Genomic DNA, 22,550 nt, shown 5'->3' with positions numbered 1-22,550 from the left:
AAGGGCTGTTAGAGGCGTTGGTTCCACATTACAATTAAAGAGATGGTTGGTGTCATGTGGGGACACATTGCAAGCGGGGCATACATTTTGTATGTCGGGGTTGATTCTGGATAGGTAAGCGTTTAACCTGTTACAGTATCCAGAACGAAGTTGAGCCAGAGTGACTCGCGTTTCCCTGGGGAGTATGCGTTCCTCTTCCGCGAGTTTTGGATACTTTTCTTTGAGTACTGGATTCACCGGGCAATTCCCGGCATAAAGGTCCGACGCCTGTTTGTGGAGTTCACCAAGGACCTGCTTGTGTTTTTTCGCTTCATACGGCTGGGTTCTCAGGTGCCGTATTTCCTCAAAATGCTTACGGAGATGACTCCTTAAGCCCCTAGGCGGTGTTGACTCATCAATCAGATGTCTGTTGGGATGCCCAGGTTTCTGGGTATTTAACAGGAACTGTTTGGTCAGCATCTCGTTTCTCTCCCTGATGGGGAGTATTCTCGCCTCATTATGCAGATGGTGTTCTGGGGACATAAGAAGACAGCCCGTGGCGATTCTGAGAGCAGTATTTTGGCAGGCCTGTAGTTTCTTCCAGTGGGTGATTTTTAGGCTTGGCGACCAATGGGTGACGCGTAGCACGTAATCGGCTAGCTAATTGTTTTGTATGTAATTGTTGTTGTTGTTGTTGTAGCAATGCTCACCCCACCTAATAGCCGCGATCAGTCACAAATTGTCATCAATATCCTCTAACGGGAGTCCAAGGAAACTTGCCGTTTCAACAGGGGTGGACCCTAAGGAAAGGGGTGTTAGAGGCGTTGGTTCCACATTACAATTGAAGAGATGGTTGGTGTCATGTGGGGACACATTGCAAGCGGGGCATACATTTTGTATGTCGGGGTTGATTCTGGATAGGTAAGAGTTTAACCTGTTACAGTATCCAGAACGAAGTTGAGCAAGAGTGACATGCGTTTCCCTGGGGAGTATGCGTTCCTCTTCCGCGAGTTTTGGATAATTTTCGTTAAGTACTGAATTCACCGGGCAATTCCCGGCATAAAGGTCCGACGCCTGTTTATGGAGTTCACCAAGGACTTGCTTGTGTTTTTTCACTTCATACGGCTGGGTTCTCAGGTGCCGTATTTTCTCAAAATGCTTACGGAGATAACTCCTTAAGCCCCTAGGCGGTGCTGGTTCATCAATCAGATGTCTGTTGGGATGCCCAGGTTTCTGGGTATTCAACAGGAACTGTTTGGTCAGCATCTCATTTCTCTCCCTGATGGGGAGTATTCTCGCCTCATTATGCAGAGGGTGTTCTGGGGACATAAGAAGACAGCCCGTGGCGATTCTGAGAGCAGTATTTTGGCAGGCCTGTAGTTTCTTCCAGTGGGTGATTTTTAGGCTTGGCGACCATATGGGTGACGCGTAGCACGTAATCGGCTGGCTAATTGCTTTGTATGTAGTTTCTTTATCTTTTCTCCCAGTACTGCCAGCGAGGGATTTGAGGATTTTGTTACGGCTCTGAATTCTCGGAACAATTGCGGCTGCGTGCTCACCAAAATGTAGATCTTGATCAAACGTCACACCCAAGATTTTGGGGTGTAGGACAGTCGGTAGCGTAGTGCCATCGACGTGGATGTTCAAAATGGTCGACATTTGGGACGTCCATGTTGTAAATAAGGTCGCGGAAGATTTAGTCGGTGATAATGCCAGGTTTCGTGAGGCGAAAAAATTGGAGAGATCAGGGAGGTAGCGGTTTATTTTATTGCATAGCGCATCGATCTTGGGGCCTGGGCCTGTGGCCATTATTGTGCAGTCATCGGCGTAGGAAACGATTGCGAATCCTTCCGGTAGTGAAGGTAGCTTAGATATGTAGAAATTAAACAAAAGTGGGGATAGGACACCACCCTGTGGCACCCCTTGTTTAATTCTCCTTGGTTTTGATGTTTCGTTTCTAAATTGCACCGATGCCTGCCGACCACCCAGATAATTTGCGGTCCACCTTTTAAGACATGGGGGAAGGGTAGACCCTTCCAGGTCTTGCAGTAACGAGCCATGGTTGACCGTATCAAAAGCTTTTGATAGGTCTAGCCCTAGGAGTACTGTTCTATGGTGGGGGTATTGATTTAAACCGCAATTTATCTGGGTGCTAATAGCATTTAGCGCGGTGCTAGTGCTATGGAGTTTTCTGAAGCCATGCTGATGAGGGGCTAGCTGCAAATTTGCTTGGAAATAAGGGAGCAAAATGGCTTCAAGCGTCTTTGCCACTGGCGATAGGAGAGATATCGGACGATACGACTCACCTATGTCAGCTGGTTTCCCAGGCTTTAGTAGCGGGACCACCTTGGCCATTTTCCATTTCTCAGGTATGACAAAGGTGGAAAGAGACAGGTTGAAGACATGTGCTAAATATTTGAAACCCTCTTTCCCTAGGCTTTTAAGCATCGGCATGGCTATGCCGTCTGGGCCCACTGCTTTGGATGGTTTAGCACGACCAATGGCGTCCTCAACCTCTTTACCGGTGATGGTGATTGGTGACGCGCTGAATTTGTGTTTATGTGCGTGTCTATTGGCTCTCTTTGTCGAGCGTAGGATGCATTATATATTGTCGGCAGAAAGCGCTCGCGCATTTTTTCGCGTCCGACAGCACTTTGTCGCCAAAGGCGATGGAAACTTTGTCTTTGTCCTTAGTCGGATTCGATAGGGACTTTCCGGTGGACCAAAGTTTACCCACACCGTTAGAAAGTTACAACCTCTTAGGTGCTCCTCCCATTTCGCCCGCTTGTGTTCATCCACAAGCAATCTGATGCGTTGGTTTATGTCCCTTATTTGGGGGTCGCCTGGATCAAGCTGTCTTATAAGGTCACGTTCTCTCGCTAAGTTTGCGGGCTCCGCCGGGAAGTGGGCCGGATTTCGGGAATTCTCCCGGCGGGAATGAAATGTGCCGAGGCGGATTTAATGACCTTACGGAAGGCACGCTCCCCTTGGCGGGCATCAGTCGGGATAGGGAGGGCAGCAAAGCGGCTGTCTGTAAAGGATTTATATTCTTCCCACTTTCATTTTTTGAAGTTTATGAAAGTGCGTTTTTCAGTGACGATGAAGTCGGCGGTACGCTCAAGCGAAATAAGTATGGGCAGGTGGTCGGATGCCAATGTTACCATCGGCTGCCAGTTGACGCAGTTTACGAGTTCTGCGCTCACGATTGAGATATCTGGGTAGCTGTGACAGCTTCCTACCATACGTGTGGGGGCGTCTCCGTTTATTGTGCAGAACGTCGTTTCTTCTATTTGATCCGCCAACATCTACCCCTACTGTCCGCCCGCAAGTTTGAATTCCATAGATCATGATGGGCATTGAAATCGCCTAAGATAAAGCGATTGTTGCCAGTGAGTAAGGCCCTGATATTAGGGCGGTATCCACTGGGGCAACAGGTGGCAGGAGGGATGTAGATGTTGATGATTTCTAGGTTTGCATCGCCTGACCGGACAGATAGGCCTTGACGTTCTAAGACATTGTCCCTGCGGTCGATGCCAGGATCAAATATATAATATTGCACAGAGTGGTGTATGATAAACGCGAGACCGCCTCCATATCCGCTCTCGCGGTCTTTCCTGTGGACATTATACCCAGAGCAGGTCTGCAATGCAGATCTTGCTGAGTTTAGTCTCTTGAATCGCAGCAATGCGGATGTTGTGCCGCTTCGTGAAATCGACTATCTCCGTAATCTTCCCAGTTAGTCCATTACAGTTTAACTGCAGAATTCTGAAGTGCATAAGGGGAGACGTCGCCACTCTGGGGGTAAGTGACGGGTGACTACGCTTGGGTTGTGGAAGGCCAGGACGCAATTGCTGTTGTGGCCCTGGGACTGTGCGTCCTTGGGCAAGCATTGGGGTACCCGGATGATTTGGGTTTGCGACCTGGCAACATGGCGCGCTGAAACCAGTCGGGGGGTTGCCGTCGCGGAGACCAGAACATCTAGGAAAGTGGCACCACCCAAGGCAGGAGATGCATTGGGCGGATGGCGCAAACCTATATATTCTGTGCTGGCAGACGGTGCAAACGGAGGTAGGGACTAATAGTCTGTTTCCCTGACCTGCACGATTGCTGCCGGAAAAGAGGGGGGGAGAAGACGAGGGCAGGGGCCGATGCTCAGCATTGCTACCAACTCTACTACGAAGGTAGTAGTTTCATTTCATTTCATTTATTTCATTTGGCGCCGTGGGCGCGAGCAGCAGCAGGTACTTGTTGTGGCTTGCTGAGCAGCGGGGCTGCTGGAAGGTAGTGGGGGTGGGGGCGCTTAGGCGTAGACTACGGGACGCCCTTGGGCGTGAACAGCAAGGAGCCACAAAAGATTTATAAAAGTTATGTGGACGCCGGGTTTTGGGATCAAGCCCAGAACAACCTGTCCGATGCAACCATCCCTTGCACGAGACACACTGAACAGAGTATGACCGTCCTAAAAAGATTCTTTTCCGGCAGATGCAGCAAAACCATTTCTCAGGACCGGGCTCAGGAGACGGACCCGGATTGGATTCGATGCCTTCCCGGAGTAAGAGAATATGGAGCAGTCCTGCTGCAAGGAGCTGCTGGGAGGATGACAATTTGTGGGAGGGACGAAACAAATTAGATGGGGTCACACTGAAATGACAGTCCTTGGTCGGGAAAAATCCCGAGTCGCTCCGGTACATAGAACCGACTGCCTTGGGAAGCGCTTTGTATGTAGTCATGAGAATTTCTTTATCTTTTCCACAGGTATTGCCAGTAAGGGATTTGAGGATTTTGTTACGGCTCTGAAGGACCTGTGGCCTCAGAGGGACCTGTGTATGTACTGATGTCAAGACGCATCGCTGGACACCTCTCTCGATATTTATGGTAGCGTATTAGCAGGCGACCCCGCAACTAGACTTTTAGCAAAAAAGCATACCCCAAAGGCGGCCTTAAACTGTGACTGAAAAACTGCTCAGTAGTTTAACAGGAGTTTAGATTTGGGTAAGTATTTACTTTAGCTCACAACTGCTAAAACTCGACCAAAAACATCGGGAGGTGTCAAAAGACGTGTTATGAACCCAGGACCACGGAACCCAGCGGAAAATCAAAATTTTATTTCTGTCTAAACATATTTCCAAAAAACCGAAAAATTGTCCCGGAGGGCTCCGAAACCAGGGGTGGGATCCAACACCCACTTTTATCCACAGTTTTTCTTATGGGTAAACAAAATCATCAAATTTACAACCACATGAAAATTTTCAATTTTGTTTGCAAATATCTCAGAAACGAAATAAAATTTCCAATTTCCGCTATCGGATTCGTGACACTGGGCCCAAAGCGCGTCTTTTGACACCTCTCCCGAGATTTTTGGACGAGTTTTAGCAGTTGTGAGCTAGGGTAAGAATTACCACTAATTTTAAGCTTAGCTTAACCAACTACTGAAAAACCGGGCCTAAATGTTCTACCCACAGAAAAACTTCTATTTTCCGGAGCTTGCAACTATATTCACCACCTTCATGTGTTGGGTAATTCTATACGACAGCATGACACTGCTAATACGCGTCCAAAAATATCGAGAGGTGTCAAACGACGCGCCTTGACATCAGTATTAATAATCCGAAACTGAAAATAAAGGTAGTAGTGCAGTTTACGGTACCCACCCAAAAGTTGGGCCAAGATTTTCGAGTGAGGTATCAAAAGACGCGTATTAATCTCGAGAACAATAATCCGAAGGCGGAAAAGAAAAATTTTATCTCTGTCCGGAGATATTTGCAGTTGAAGTTGGCGATTTCCATGTGGTTGTTGTTGTGTTTGTACCCACAAAAAAAATTGTGCATCACCGTGGCGGTAGCCACGGCTATACCACACACCCGGACTTGGCATGGCGTAGCCCAGGTTTATTTTTTATAAACGCGGCCGAAGGCCGCCAACGCAGAAAGGTGTTCTGCGCAAAAATACTATGGATCCCACCCCCGGTTTCGGAGGGACCCGGGGTCTTTTTTCGGTTTTTCGTTAATATCTTTTGCACGGGTAAAAAAAGTAAACTTCCGCTTTCGGATTCTTGATCTAGACGTGAATACGCGTCTTCTGATACCTCAGTCGAAAATTTTGGCCCAAATTTCGGTGGGTACCGTAAACTGCACTATTACCAAAATAAAATCTTTAATTCGTTCAAAAGATATTAACGAAAAACTGAAAAAAGACCCGCGGGTACCTCCGATACCGGGGGTTGGGATCCATAGTATTTTTGCGCAGAACACCTTTCTGCGTTGGCGGCCTTTTGTCGCGCTTATAAAAAATAACCTTGGGCTACGCCATGCCAAGTCCGGGGGTGTGGTATAACCGTGGCTACCGCCACGGTGATGCACAATTTTTTTTGTGGGTACAAACACAACAACAACCACATGGAAATCGCCAACTTCAACTGCAAATATCCCGGACAGAGATAAAATTTTTCTTTTCCGCCTTCGGATTATTGTTCTCGAGATTAATACGCGTCTTTTGATACCTCACTCGAAAATCTTGGCTCAACTTTAGGGTGGGTACCGTAAACTGCACTACTACCGAATTACCATGTGATGAATTGCAACAATTAATTGGCTAAAAAAAACCAATTTCCGCTTTTGGATTATGAATCTTGACGAAAATAGGTGTCTTTGGGTACCACTTTCGACAAGTTCGAGTATTCCGTTTGTTCCCCATAATATGTATATGGCACTTAATTAATTAACAAGCTATTCAAATCAAGTTACCTGAAGGATAGCCCTCAATTGATTGACCAATGGTTATAGTACGTGTTTCCCATAGAAAATACCATATTGCACTGACAACAAAGGCAAGAATAATAACTTTTCGAACGAAAAAGTTTCCGTTACACAACGAAGGTTTATAATTTTCCCAAGGAACTATTGACACTCGATTTCCATGGGAAAATATCAACTTCTCGTCTCGTAACTCTTCTATTCCAGGTACCGACAAGTTAAACATTACAGACTTGGCTGTTACCATTAAATCAACATAAAAACCTATACGGTCGACATTTTCAATTTGCTTTAAATGTTACTACCATTGTTTACTATATAGTTTGGCAGCTTAAGTAGAGGTTATGTTACGAATAGAGTGGAAGGCAGTGGACTAGGCAGTCGAATGTCATATAATGAAGGAATGGTGTTCGGAGATTTTTCAAAGTTAAAAAAGAAAATGATAAAAGCTTTAATATAAATAAAACTATTGTTTTAATAACAACAAAAACGCCATATATATTCTGTATACATAAACTTGTAGGGATTATCTCACTTTAAAATTTGAATTAAATAATCTAAAGTTTTTTTTGAAACTTGAGTCGAGAACTGTGCGTGTGAATGTGCGAATTTTCACCGATCAGCTGTTAGTTGCGCTACTTGGTAAAATTTACAATGGTTACTACAGATAATCGTATGCATAGGGTATCTCATTGTAAACTTTACCAAGTAGCGCAACAGCTGATCGCTCAACATTTGGACACACAAACAAACATCACTAATGGCCATATTACGGAAATCTTAGGCAAATTGAAGTTAAATTTTTAAACAGACATAACATGTTATAAATTTGGAATATATAGCATCTAGGACACCTTAGTTACAGTAATTGAAAGATATTGTTGGCAGCGATTTAGTTTAGCACCCCCCGAGTTCGGTATCAAATGAAAGAGGGTGTTCTCCCGATCACAAATATATATAATTTAAAGTGCGCAGACTTATAGTTTACGAGTTATTTGATGTGAAAATTTGCAAATTTAGCAAATTTCTATAGCACTCTCACTTACATTACACATCTTTCAAAACCTTTATGCTCATAAATATCTATATAAATTGGCAACGATACACTTAAATTTCATTTTAGTTTATTTCACATATAATTCTTGCAGTGTTTTTACTTAATTTAAATGTTTTTGTTAAATAAATCGCGCTTTTGTAGCAACATTCACATTTATGTATGTATATATTTTATCGATGACATTACAAAGGTATGCTGCCACATCAACAAAGAAAAAACAAATATAAATATTATCGTGCCACCTTTCAGTTAATAAAGAAAAAGGAAAATATATATTTTTACTACTATACGGAAGGACATCACCGTGGCGGTAGCCACGGTTATACCACACACCCGCACTTGGCATGGCGTAGCCCAGGGTTATTTTAAATAAGCGCGGCCGAAGGCCGCCTACGCGGAAAGGTGTTCTACGCAGAATTACTGTGCATGGCGCAGCCGGTGTTGGATCGGCTAACATAAGAGTTATAAGGTAATATGCGGAAGGACATCACCGTGGCGGTAGCCACGGTTATACCACACACCCGGACTTGGCATGGCGTAGCCCAGGGTTATTTTAAATAAGCGCGGCCGAAGGCCGCCTACGCGGAAAGGTGTTCTACGCAGAATTACTGTGCATGGCGCAGCCGGTGTTGGATCGGCTAACATAACAATAAACATAAGAGTTATAAGGTAATATGCGGAAGGACATCACCGTGGCGGTAGCCACGGTTATACCACACACCCGGACTTGGCATGGCGTAGCCCAGGGTTATTTTAAATAAGCGCGGCCGAATGCCGCCTACGCGGAAAGGTGTTCTACGCAGAATTACTGTGAATGGCGCAGCCGGTGTTGGATCGGCTAACATAACAATAAACATAAGAGTTATAAGGTAATATGCGGAAGGACATCACCGTGGCGGTAGCCACGGTTATACCACACACCCGGACTTGGCATGGCGTAGCCCAGGGTTATTTTAAATAAGCGCGGCCGAAGGCCGCCTACGCGGAAAGGTGTTCTACGCAGAATTACTGTGCATGGCGCAGCCGGTGTTGGATCGGCTAACATAACAATAAACATAAGAGTTATAAGGTAATATCAGCTCGTTCACGAATGCAAAAAAGAGCTTTTTCAAATTTTTGGTAAGTAAAGACTAGAAAAGTTAAAGATATATATACATCAGATGAAAGATATTTTTATAAGTTATTTTTCGATTCTGCACTTGTTCCGTTTTTTAGATGTGGCAGCACAGATTTGTAATGTCATAAAATATATATACGTATACACATATAACTGTTGTATAGAAATTTGCAAACTTTAACGACAAACAACTTTTAAATTATAAATTTCTTTTCAACTTTTCAAAATGAGTACTGTTTCAATTGGTAGGTTTTTGTATTACTTTTTTTGTGCCAGTGTGTTAAATATGATTCCTTATTAGATTGTGATGATGTCCCTTCCACCAGCAGTGGTGTGACACACGACGATTTCAGTAGTGGAAGAAAATCAAATATTCTGAAGGTATCAGAAGTAAATGAGATGTGGAATTTAATCGCAATTTACGAAGAATGTAAAACACGCGAGTTGTGCATTCTTTTCGCAGAAAAGCTCGGTTTAGTTTTGACATCGAAAAAGTGTAGACTGCATAAAACTCAAATGCAGGTATCATGCAAAGGAAACAACACGGTTGGAAGTTTCCGATGTCGGAAAGGGGTATGCCGGTCAAAGGCTGATATTTCGAGGGCAACGGGCACTTTTTTTGAAAACGCGAAAATTGATCTCGCACAAATTTTTTATTTAATGTACGCGTACGCGTGTCATTGGCACAGTCCTGTCTAGTGCAACTATATGCGATTGGTACAACTACTGTCGTGAAGTAGTTGTATTATATCAAATATCGCATCGGGAAGCTCAAGGAAGGATTGGTGGTCCCGGAACAGTTGTCCAGATCGACGAGAGCAAATTCGGAAAACGGAAATATAACAAAGGTAATAAAAGTATATATATTACACGTAAATAGTTAAACATTTTTTTTTTCAGGTCGAAGGGTCGAAGGACATTGGGTGTTGGGGATCGTGCAAGACGGTACCAACCATATACGGATGGAGGTGTGTCCAGGAAATATTCGGTCCGCGGAGGTTCTCATACCACTCATAAAGAAGCACGTTGTCGAAGGAAGTACGATACACACCGATTTTTGGAAAGCGTACGACTGTTTGGCTGAATATGGGTATGAGCATCGGAAAGTGAACCACAGCGATCCGGACCACCCCTTTTGTGGCGGAAGATGGCACGCATACTCAGCGGATTGAGTCGGAGTGGCATGCGTTTAAACACTTTTTGGTGAAGGATAACACGAATAACTGTTATAATTTTTCAGATCTCATTTGTGAGTATTTGTGGAGAAAAAAATTAGCAATAATCACGAAGATTCATTCGTGAAATTAATTGAGGCAATTAAATATACGTACAGTCCGTACAAATATATATTTTCCTTTTTCTTTATTAACTGAAAGGTGGCAAGGTAATATTTATATTTGTTTTTTCTTTGTTCATGTGGCAGCACAGCTTTGTAATGTCATCAATAAAATATATATATACATAAATGTGAATGTTGCTACAAAAGCGCGATTGATTTAATAAAAACTTTTATATTAAGTAAAAACAATGCAAGAATTATATGTGAAATATACTAAAATTAAATTTAAGTGTATCGTTGCCAATTTATATAGATATTTATGTGCATAAAGGTTTTGAAAGATGTGTACATTGTAAGTGAAAGTGCTATAGAAATTTGCTAAATTTGCAAACTTTAACATCAAATAACTCGTAAACTATAAGTCCGCGCACTTTAAGTTATATATATTTGTGATCAGGAGAACTCCCTCTTTCATTTGATACCAAGTTTAACCCCGAACTCGGGGGGTGCTATTCTAAAATTTTTACTGCAACTCTGCTCTTCGTACTGTTCTTCATTCCACACCATTCGAATGTGGTATTTCACTGAATTCGAGTGCCTTCCACTCTATTCGCAACATAATACTGTTTTCACACAGAAACTTAATGATCTCATTTCACCTGCTAATGGAATCGTAAATTTTTTGCTTTCACACAGAAGTAACTGCTCGATTAGTATGAAGAATGAGACAGACAATAATGGCGGAACGATACAAGGTGGGAGCATGGTGACATACCTACAAACAAACAAAATTCCATGTACTTGTAAATTCGATGGACAAATGTCAAAATCGTACTGCGCCCGTAGTTGATGTATCAAATCAAATAAAAAAGGTTATAATCAGCTGTTCGATGCGGCCACCTTGTGTCGTTCCGCCATGCAGACAATGACATTTGTTTTGACAAATGGGATTTTTAAGGACTGAACACGCCAAAAGCTAAGAAGCGGAAACGGAAGTGGAACGCTGCCAACAGAATGTAGAAAATTGCCTTTATTATTCAATAAGCCGTCTGTGTGAAAATAGTATAACCTCAATTTAGGCTGCCATACTATATAGTAAACAATGAAATATCTACTTGTACACTATGTTCGTATGATTTGTTTGGTAACTCCTTGGAGTGGACAGCTTTGCCGATAAGCTGAAAAAACAGTCGAATAAATATCGATAGTTTCAGTGATATCCCTGCAAGAATTGGGTGATAGGTATTAAAGGGCGCCGGCGACCAAAAACGACATTAACTGAGTTTTTGTGTTGAGCGTTTCGGGGGGTTGACGCTTGCCCCCCCGACTTACAAATAAAAAGCCATCAATCAACATTTCAATTGAGAAACCGCAGCGTTCGGACGGGAATATGTCGTCATCGGATGATGATTTTTTTACTTTCAACTACAGCAGTTTTATTAAAGGGTTGGATTTTATATAAGGTGCCACGATTTTCAAACTTATGTTGATTTGTAGGGGAAGAGGGCGTCCTAAAAATCCCCAAAATGGCATCCGCAGCTCTAGGAAACTCTTATTTGATGAAATATAAGCTTTTTAATTTCCAAATTTAGTAAAATTTTAACTTAAGTCCTGCACTTAAAATTCGGGTCGCACATGTCGATAGCGGTATCAAAAGACGCGTATGTGCGTCAAGATTCAGAATCCGAAAGCAGAAACTATATTTTTTTTATCTCGTTTAAAAGTTATTCGCGGAAAACCCGTCGGTACTATTGTCGTTTTTTTTCGTTGTTGCAATTAAACAAACGAAAACATATGAAGGTGGTGGATAGTGTTGCCAGCTCCACATCAATATCTTTTTATAATGGTAGAACATTATAAGGTGGTGGCACGTCGACATAAATGCAAACAAACATACACTATCAATGTATTTTGGGCCTAAGTGCAGAATACATACATTTGTCAAATTAAAAAAATTTAATTGAGTATCGGTAGTGATGTTTATGGTGAGTTCAACCGTATATTTTTTTTTTGGTGCAAATAATAACTATAGGGGTAATTCCACGTCAAAAGGTATGAAGAAGGGTGTGCTTCGCAGAAGGACATCACCGTGGCGGTAGTCACGGTTATACCACACACCCGAACTTGGCATGGCGTAGCCCAGGGTTAATTTTTATAAGCGCAGCCGAGGGCCGCCTATGCTGAAAGGTGTTATACGCAGAATTAAAATTAAAATTTAAAAAATGTCCACCAAAAAAGAGCTTTTTCAAATTTTTGGTAAATAATAATAAAATTTTTTCTTTATTTATTTTTGTAAGTTATTTTTCAATATTTTAAAATTTGAAATCCATCCACTAGTTTCGGAGATATTTTGATTTGGAAAATTCATAATTTCGCCTTTTGACATGGAATTACCCCGAAATCTTTCATTTGCACCAAAAAAAAATACACCGTTGGAATCAGCATAAAAATCTCTACAAATTCCGATTTTTTATTTTTTTTTTTGACAAATGTATGTATCCTGCCCTTAAGCCCAAAATACATTGATAGTGTATGTTTCTTTGCATTTATGTCGACGTGCCACCACCTTATAATGTTCTACCATGATAAAAAGATATTGTTGCGGAGATGGCAACACTATTCACCACCTTCATATGTTTTCGTTTGTTTAATTGCAACAACGAAAAAAGCCACAATAGTACCGACGGGTTTCCCGCAAATAACTTTTAACCGGGATTCTGAATCTTGACACAAATACGCGTCTTTTGATACCACTATCGACATGTGCGACCCGAATTTTAAGTGCAGGACTTAAGTTGAAATTTTACTAAATTTGGAAATTAAAAAGCTTATATTTCATAAAATAAGAGTTTTCTAGAGTTGCGGATGATAATTTTGTGATTTTTAGGACCCCCGCCACCCCTCGAAAAAAAAGTTGGAAAATCGTGGCACCTTATTCAAAATATTCCCCTTATTAAATAAAAAGAAAAGAAAAAAAAGAGTGAAAAAAGGAATTGTGGATGAAAAGCTTTGCGAACAAGCAAGAACGTAATAGGTTTACACATGTACATCTTTTGAACTGTAGGGTACTGTTCTTTATAAATTTCCAGCAGAAGTTCGTATTGTTTTGCTTTTTCGTCACGATTGCAATATGTTTTCAGCTTTACATTCCATAATGCTGGTAAACATTGGTAATTTTCAATAAATTTTAATATGAATTGCTGCAACACAAAATAAATACAACACTGCTGTTTTGTCAATCACACCCCGCGACGATCAAATAAGCAGGGATTCAAGGGGTTGTGTAGCGCAATATATAGCTTCTCCAACCCAATTGTCAACCTCACCTTCGAGCGGCAAATCCCGTTTCACTAACAGACGAGGCTCTGGCGACCCCAAGCTCCTCATGGAACTTGGGGTGGGGAGGGAGGGATGGCCTGAAGGTTTAATGTGGCCATATAAATCGTTCCCGAGATGGTCGGGCCAGCACCTTAATGGTGCTGTGTTGCCTGAGCGTATCGGATCTGTATCCGACAAAGGACCATCACATCGATAACACTCCCCAAAGCCTTCGGGGAGTAACCTAATCGCTACAACAACAACAACAACATCAAATAGGCAAGCGTCAAATGAAAAAATCAAAAAATTTTGATTGGCGCAACGTGTAGCCGAAAACAAATACGTGTGTCACGAAGCCACTCGGCTGCACTAACACACACAAAATCAATCGCCGGAGCCCTTAACACACTAAGATTTTTTTTAGCACATTTGCGAAAATAGTGAATATTTTGAATAGTGGACCACGATTTCAAAGTTTTTTTTAGGGGTAGAGGGGTCTTTAAAATCGCAAAATTATCATCCGGAACTTTAAGAAACTCTTAGTTTATGAAAAAAAGCTTTTGAATTCCGATATTTGGTATATTACAACTTAAGTTTTGCACCGGAAATTTACTTTAAATATGTCGAAAGTCATACCCATACGCGTATTTTGGTATCCCTATTGACATGTGCGACACGAATTTAATGTGCAGGACTTAAGTTGCAATGTTACCAAATGTTGAAATTTAAAAGCTTATATTTCATAAACTAAGAGTTTCCTAGAGATGCGGATTCCATTCTGATGTTTCTTAGAACCCCCTCTACCCCAAAAAATCGTCAAAGGTTTGGAAATCACGGTACATTATATAAAATCCAAACTGAAAAGTGTACCCCAAATGTGATTATTCATTAACAATAATTTATGATTCATATTTTTTAAACACTTTTGTAAACCAAAATATACACTTGTACATATATCAACTTTCAAATAAATATGTTTGTTTCTCCGCCGCAGGGAGGGGTGCTATCACCGCTGCTGTGGACGCTGGTCATCAACCAACTACTTAGGCGATTCGATGAGGGATCCGTAAAACTTACGGCTTACGCGGATGACGTTGCAATTGTCATAAGTGGAAAGTGCCTTCCAACGATTAGTTCTTTGATGGATCGGGCGCTTCGGGATATTCATACCAGGGCATCTAACGTCGGGTTGAAAGTCAGTGCGGAGAAGACGGATATGGTCTTATTTACAAAGAGGTACAAGGTCCCAAATTGGACCAGGCCTAAGTTATGAGGGGTGGCCTTACAGAGAAACCTTACACAAAATATCTAGGAATCATCCTAGACAGTAAGCTGTCATGGAAGCTCAACGTGGGGGAAAGGGTTAAGAAGGCCCCAACGGCACTTTATACATGTAAAAGAATGCTGGGGTGTACGTGGGGCTTATCGCCCTCTCTTTATCATTGGGTTTTTATAACGATTGTAAGCCCTATTCTATACTATGGAGTTCTTGTTTGGTGGAAAGTCACACAAAAAACAACATACCTCAAAAAATTAGAGGGGGTAGCAGACTATCGATGCTTAACATTACGGGAGCCCTGAAAACAACCCCGACGGCGGTGCTGTATGCCATTCTGCACATTCCACCTGTAGACCTGGTAGCAAGGAGCATAGCATTAATAACCGCAACCAGGCTCGGTGCCTCGGGGCAGCTTGAGCGCCGACAATATGGCCATAGTAGTATAGCGTCGTCAATCACAAGACGAACAGACTACCTGAATACCTATCTGCGCTTCGAGGGAGATCTTAAGGCCACAATAGAGGTGGACGGTTGGCGCAAGGGTGCGCAAATGGCGGACGAGGCGATACCTGTGTACACAGATGGTTCCAAAGTAGTGGAAGGAGTAGGGTCTGCGGTATACTGTGCTGATCCGGAAATAAGCAGATCCTACAGGCTGCTGGATTACTGTAGCGTTTTCCAAGCGGAAATATTAGCCGTAACCAAAGCAGTAGAAACCCTGGAAGAGAATAGCTTAAGCTGCAACCGTGTTAACTTTTATATTGACAGTCAAGCAGCTATTAAGGCAATAATCTCGCATAGCACAGCAGCTAAATGCGTGTTGGAGTGTAAGCAGTCTCTGGAGAGAATCGGGACAGGGAGAAGCATACATCTATAATGGATTCCAGGGCTTCTGGGAATAGATGGGAATGAAAAAGTGGACCAACTAGCTAAAAAGGGTGCATCCCTTGAAGCTTGCTCCGTAGACGTCCCAATTAGACTGGGCTAGATTAAGCGAAGGCGAGAGGTGCACATGATCGACCAAGAGGGAAAGGCGTGGGTTCAAGCGCGGGGCTGTAAAGTGTCGAAGATTATGTGTAGGTCTTACAACCTTAGACTAACAAAGTTGCTTCTATCATTAAAAAGAGAGGACTGTAGACTCATGACGGGTATTCTGACTGGACACTGCCTTCTGGCGTCACATGCCTTTAAATTAGGCTTGGTCAGTGATAGCTGTAGGAAGTGCGAGTTGGAGGAGGAAACAATCGACCACGTTCTGTGCTCGTGCCCTGCACTTGCCAGGCTACGACTCCTGCTATTAGGAGTGATACAGCTGTCGGATCCAGAAGGAGCAAATGGCTTAAGTCCTAGGAAGCTTATAGTATTTGCCAAGAATTCGGAGTTATTTTATAATATAGGTCCTGGTTTTTCAGTTTGGTCGTTAAAACAAACTTCTGGTAACAATACGGACTCAATCAGTCTATGTGAGGTCCTCATGGACCGGTCAGTTCAACCTAACCTAACCTATATTGTATCTTATGTGAAATATCTTTTCATAATTTTCTTTTATGTTCATTTTTGATATATAAAAAAAATAAAATATCATTCATTGGAAATAATTGTATCAATTGTAATCAACTCTTAATATTAAAAATAAAATATTAAATAATCAAGCAAGAAAGCTTTAAAACAAGTTAAAAGAAAAGGTATAATTCGTATGATACAGAGGTTTAAATAAATAACAGCGGCTGCGCGTCATAGAGGCGTATCAAATATTAATCGAAGAGTAAAAATGTTGCAGGGACGAAAAATAGTGTGAAGCAAGCTTCACAAAATTCTAGTAGGTCACATTCACCACTTACCACAGCAGAATTTTTTAAACTACCACTGGCTGTATTTGTTATTTAACAATTATTTGTGCACTTTTTATTCAGCTAATCTGTTCAGAATTTACATTTTTACACTCAAAACTACAATCAGTGTAATTTGTGTGCTTAAATTATGTCAAAACCTGTGTTAAAGTTTGTGGTGTGGTGGAAGTGACCTAGTAGAATTTTTTTACGCTCCGCTGCTTTCCACCGAAGTTTGCGCCTGCAACATCTTTACTCTTCGATCAGTCTTTGCCCGTATTAGACGCTGCAGGCGAAATCTGTACGCTTTGATGTCGAACACATGTACTTGAATGGAGAGCTGCACACGGGGCGAAAGCGACAAAGCACGAAAGCTTCATGTAGCTAAGCGTACAGCAATGTTGGTCACTGAGCGTATGTACGCTTAAAGAAAGGAAGACCAAGATGTTTGTTTACATTTTTTTGTATGCAAATTTGTGTAATTAGTTAGAAAATGTTATTTTAGTTAATAAAAGTGCGTGGAAGGTATATTACCAAAGCGAATAAGAGTATTCAACCCCACAAAAGCTTGGTTAGATATTGCTGAAGCGATTAAAAGGCTAAAAAGTTTTGGAAACTATAAATCACTTTTTTTTCTAGTCCGCGGTGGTGTAAAGTTGCACGGGGATGCAAACAACTTTTAATACTTATTTTCCTTTGGTTTCGGGGACGGATATACCTGAAGAAATTTAATTTATTTTTTTTTTTCAATAATTTTTTTGGTTTTTTTTAGCGACGCTCGTTAGTAGCTTCGTGTACAGATCTTGAGGCGTGGAGAAATCCTAGCTACATGTCTTATCTTTTACGTGACTACATTGAATATTTAGAAGGGAAAAATATATTTGCAGTATTAGACTTAAAAAATGGATTTCATCAAGTCAAGATGTCACCAGAATCTGTTCACTATTCTGCTTTTGTAACGCCTAATGGGCGATATGAATATTTAAGAATGCCATTTGGATTAAAAAATATATCAGCTGTATTCCAAGGATTTATAAATACGATTTTTAGAGACTTAATTGATTCAAAACAACTTATTATATGGATGATGTAATAATAGCTGCTCGAAGTTTTGAGGAACATAAAGAATTATTACATTTAGTTTAGAAACGTATTTCTGAAAAAGGCCTAAAGTTAAATCTTAACAAATGTAAATTTGGCTATCACGAAATTGAATATATAGGATATTTAGTAACTTCTAAAGGCATTTGACTTACAGATACCCACTTGAAGGAAATAAAAGATCAAAGAAACCAAAACGAGTTGCACTTATGCATAGGACTTTTTTCTTTTTCGACGCTTTGTGCCATCATTTTCTCAGATTGTAAAACCATTACACAACTGCTTAGAAAAATATAAGTTTTGATTTTAACGAACAGTGTGTTAGTGCATTTCAGGAACATTTAAAATTGGATTTTAGTGACGGATGGAATAATATTTCTTAGATTGATTTCCAAATTACTCAAACACGTCTTATACTTTTTGTTGCCTAACCGGAAATTGCCATTTCGTCTTTATTCATTCTTCTTCTTGCATGGTTTACATGGTTGCATTTACATAAATATGTTCATTGGATTTACTTAAGAACTACGCAATGTTGCTTTTACAGCTTTACAACTTCGCCAAACCTGATAAGGATCGACCTCGATCATAGATAACACAAATAACTGGTCAATCTTCAGAGGGTCACATTCTGTTTCATCAACACACTGTGAGGTTCCATTTTGGAACCTCAGAAAAGGTTGTACATACGTAGACACCCTACTGCACACTCCACACCAATTGCCAAACACGTACTTTTAGTTTAGTTTGCTTCTTTTATATGTTGATTTTAGTATAATAAATGTTTTTAAATTAGTGTTCACTTTATTTTCAGTTTTCACAATTTAATTTTAAATTTTCCCCTTGTTGGTGTGTTCGTGTCCAAATTTTAATAATTCTCTCTATGACATTTTTTATGTCAGTGATGTGGGCCACAGTTGTATTTGACATGCGCGTTGCCACCTGTACGCGCCTGTCAAATACAACTTAAGGCCTAACACATAGAATGCCTTATAATACATTGCTCTAATGCTTATGTTCCTTATATCACCCTTCCTTTTCAAAAGAAGAGTTTGGCAAATTAATTAATTAAACACGTGTGCCATATTCTTCTTTTGAATTCTATTAATTGGTTCCGATGAACGAAAATTTTTGAAATTCGTTCATTCGGAGCAATTTTTTATTAAAAGTTAGAATTACGTTAATATTTTTTCTTTGTTTCTTTTTTTGTATAATAAATTTAAATTTTATATAATTCAGTTATAAATTATCATTTTCCTAATTTTATATTAAGATCTATAAGTACATATAGGGAAAACATTTTTTTTTGTGTTTTAAATTTGGCATTGATTACATGTTAAATCCGACATTTAAAATTGTATTTGTTTTGTTCTGCCTTCTTGGCTGTTTGTAAATAAAATTGTAGGTATATATGAATATAATATTACTGATGGTTATTAATCAATTTATAGGGTATCGGTTACTCCGTTTAAGGTTTTATAGAAAACGTTGAATTTTTTTAATATTTTAAGAAAACTTTTATTTTTGTTTAAATTTTTAAAGGTAAAACAATTTAATTTTGGAGAACGTAAAAGTAAACTAATAAACTAGATAAAACGTAGTTGGAAATTTGGTTCAGCGATGTTTGGTCATGGCCAACTACTTTGCAGCGGCTAGCCATCGCTATCCACACTACAACGCAGTTTACTCAAGCACATCTCTTTTGCTTTAACACAAAGTGCGGCGGGCTTAGCGCCTACCACACACTCTGAATTTAGCTTGGAGATGTTTTTACCGCCGATCCAGAACGAAATGATGAAGAATTATGAGTGCGCTGGCTTTTTATACCTTTTCACATGGAAAAATCATTTCTAGAACATTCTGTTATAAAAAGTTATACAAATCAAATTACTTAAGTTAAAAAGATATAACTATAGTACGATACATTTGACAGCGAAAAGTAATGTCATACAAGGCATTGCCATAAAAGATACATACAAGGTATTGCCATATTATATTAAAGAAATATGTTATGCTAGATATTGCTATGTTACAGTATCCCCCTTTGGCGTGACTAAATCGTCCCGAAGGCACGACAAAACTTTTAATTTTTTTTTGGCCTTCCCCGTTTTCGTAAAGGTTGCATGGGTGCTGGAGATTCTTCTTGGTTGATATGATTGTATTTTGTAAGTGATGAAACGTGATATGTTCCTAATGGTAAGTTTAGGTTTTGTTTTGATGCGATTTCATGATGAGCCAACTTTGCGAATGATAGGTAATGATGTTAGGTTCTTTGATGCTTGACTTAAGGTGTGCGTAGTTACAAGTACTTCTGTACCGATATCGAAGTCGTCTTGAGACCGTCTGCGCTGATCAAAGTAGGTTTCGTTTTTGTCTTGCATATGATGTTGAGTTTCCTTTGCATGTTGTAATTCAACGCTGATTCTTTGAAGATAAGGCGTTATTTGCGTAATACAATTTTCAGATTCCACAATAGTTTTTACGTCATGTTGTACGTCGTCTAAGGTACGCAGCTCTCTACAGAACGTTAGGTATGCAGATGTGAAGCCAGTACTTTGACATTTTGCCGTACTTAATGCGAATCTTATGGCGGGTAGATTCAGATTCCATGTATTGTGCTCATTGCCAACAAGGGTAGCTAATTGAGTTTTGATATCTCTGTTCTTACGCTCGACGGGATTAGCTTGCGGATGATAGACAGGTGTGAATTGTTGCTCAATTCCCATACAGTAGGCAACCTTTTGCATTATCGCCGATATGAATTGGACACCGTTGTCTGATTTTAGTCGGCGAGGGATCCCATAGCGAAGAAATATTTCGTCGATTAAAGTTTTTGCACAAATTTCGGCTGTTGCTTTTTTAAGGGCGAAAAGTTCTGTCCAACGCGATGCAACATCCTCTGCTACTAGTATGCAATGAAAACCATCATTTGTTTTTGGCAAAGGGCCAAATAAGTCAACTGCTACAACTTCAAATCGTTGATTACTGCTTGTGGTCTGGAAAAGACCCATTGGTTTTAGATTGGTTGCTTTATATCTTTGGCATTCTATACAGGCTTTAATATGCTTTGCAATATCAGTTCGCATGCCTGGCCAAAAATAGCGATTAGCAATTCGACGAAGGCTTCTTTCGACGCCGTAGTGGCCTGCAGTGCTCTCGTCGTGGTACTTCTTGATTAGGTCTGCTCGTTCTTGTTGTGGAACTACCATTTTGGCTTATTCCCTATCCTCATTTGCATAACAGAATAGGATCCCATCAAAAAGCACGTATCCTCTGTTTAACCAAAAAGTTAAATTATCGTCTTGGGACTCTATTGACGATATACTCTTTTGTATATATTCGTCTTTTAACTGCTCATCCCCTATTTCTTTGCTACTTTTTCGGGGAAAATCTACTTGAAAGGCACATATATAATTATGTTCGACTTCAATTTGTGTGTCATCACTTAATGAACGAGATAACATATCAGCTAGAGAATTAGTTTTACCAGGACTGTATTGAACTTTAAAATCGTATTGCTGAATTTGTAAAGCCCCAACAGACCAGAAGGGGATTTGATTGTGAGTAGCCATTTTAAGGGTTGATGGTGTATAACCAAAATTATTTCGGAACCTTCGATATAGCCACGGAACTTTGAACATGCCCACCCTATAGCCAGGGCTTCCCGCTCAGTGGTGGAATAGTTTCATTCAGCTGCTGACAACAATCGGCTTGCATATTCAATTGGATGCTCTTTGCTCTCCTCCCCCTGGAGTAAAGCTGCGCCAATAGCGTACGCGCTCGCCTCAGCCTTTATACAAAACGGCATGTTATCTTGAGCCTGTTTTAATATGGGTGCTGACGTTAAGGCTTGCTTAAGTGATTCAAAGGCAACTTTTTGCCTTTCCGTCCAACACCACTTAACATTCTTTTTCATAAGTTCAGTTAATGGTTTCGAAAGCTCGGCATAGCCAGAAATAAATCTTCTGTACCAAAAACACGTTTGGACAAATGAAATTAGCTCCTTCACATTTCGCAGCTCTTTTCTTTGGCTAATGGCAGCTGTTTTTTCTTCATCTACACATATGCCGTCGGCCGTAATTACGTGACCTAAATACTTTACGTGTTCACAACAAAACCTACTCTTACTATTATTTAACCGTAGCTGCAACGTTGTTGCAACTTTGAAAGAACAAGATTAAGATCATTGAGGTGCTCATCATATGAAGAGGAGCAAACAATTAGGTCATCAAGGTATATCAACAGTTGAACCTTGGGAATTGAAGCTTTAAACCGGTCCATGAGACGCTGGAAATTTGCGGGTGCATTACGCAAACCAAATGGCATTCTTCTAAATAAAAATGTTCCAAAAGGGGTAATAAAACTAGTTTTGTAAGCATCTTTGTCATTCATTTTTATTTGGTAATAACCGCTTTGTAAATCTAATGTAGACATAAATTGTGTACTCTTTGCGGCATGCAGTATATCATCCATTCTTGGTAATGGATATCTGTCTGGCACAGTTACCGTATTCAGTTTTCGATAATCGATACAAACTCGAATTCCGCCAGTCTTCTTTGACACCATAACGACTGGAGATGCCCATGGTGATTCACCTTCTTCAATTACTCCACTTTCGATCATCTTCTCGACTTCCGCTTTCAATTGATGAGTTTTCGCAAAAGAAAGGCGATATGGTGGACTAAAAATCGGTTCATGGTCGCTTGTGTCTATTTTGTGCTCAGCGTATGGTGATGGTTCACTTGCATTGCCGAATGCTTCTGCATTAGCGTGGAGAATTTCATTTAGTTGTTTCTTTTGTTGCATATTTAGATTAGCACCATCTTTGGGCTTTAGCAA

The 22,550-nt window shown here is 40.5% G+C and overlaps 1 protein-coding gene and 1 pseudogene across 1 annotated transcript in view; one reads left to right on the top strand and one right to left on the bottom strand.

Moving 5' to 3' along the window:
• GlcAT-S (Glucuronyltransferase S) overlaps positions 1-7,475 on the bottom strand; it is a 324,478-nt gene extending 317,003 nt beyond the window's left edge. The window contains exons 1-2 of the mRNA XM_067766183.1: positions 7,397-7,475; positions 6,723-7,036 (exon numbers count right to left, since the gene is read on the bottom strand). Of these exons, the coding sequence (XP_067622284.1) occupies positions 6,723-6,978 (256 nt within the window). The 5' untranslated portion in view covers positions 6,979-7,036; positions 7,397-7,475. The remainder of the gene's footprint in view (positions 1-6,722; positions 7,037-7,396) is intronic.
• A 1,829-nt stretch (positions 7,476-9,304) lies between these two features.
• LOC137241642 (uncharacterized) lies at positions 9,305-17,703 on the top strand (annotated as a pseudogene).
• Positions 17,704-22,550: the final 4,847 nt, after the last annotated feature.

This window comes from Eurosta solidaginis, chromosome 2, assembly GCF_040869045.1.
Source record: "Eurosta solidaginis isolate ZX-2024a chromosome 2, ASM4086904v1, whole genome shotgun sequence".
NCBI lineage: Eukaryota > Metazoa > Arthropoda > Insecta > Diptera > Tephritidae > Eurosta > Eurosta solidaginis.
This window is presented reverse-complemented; position numbering and strand designations above follow the sequence as displayed.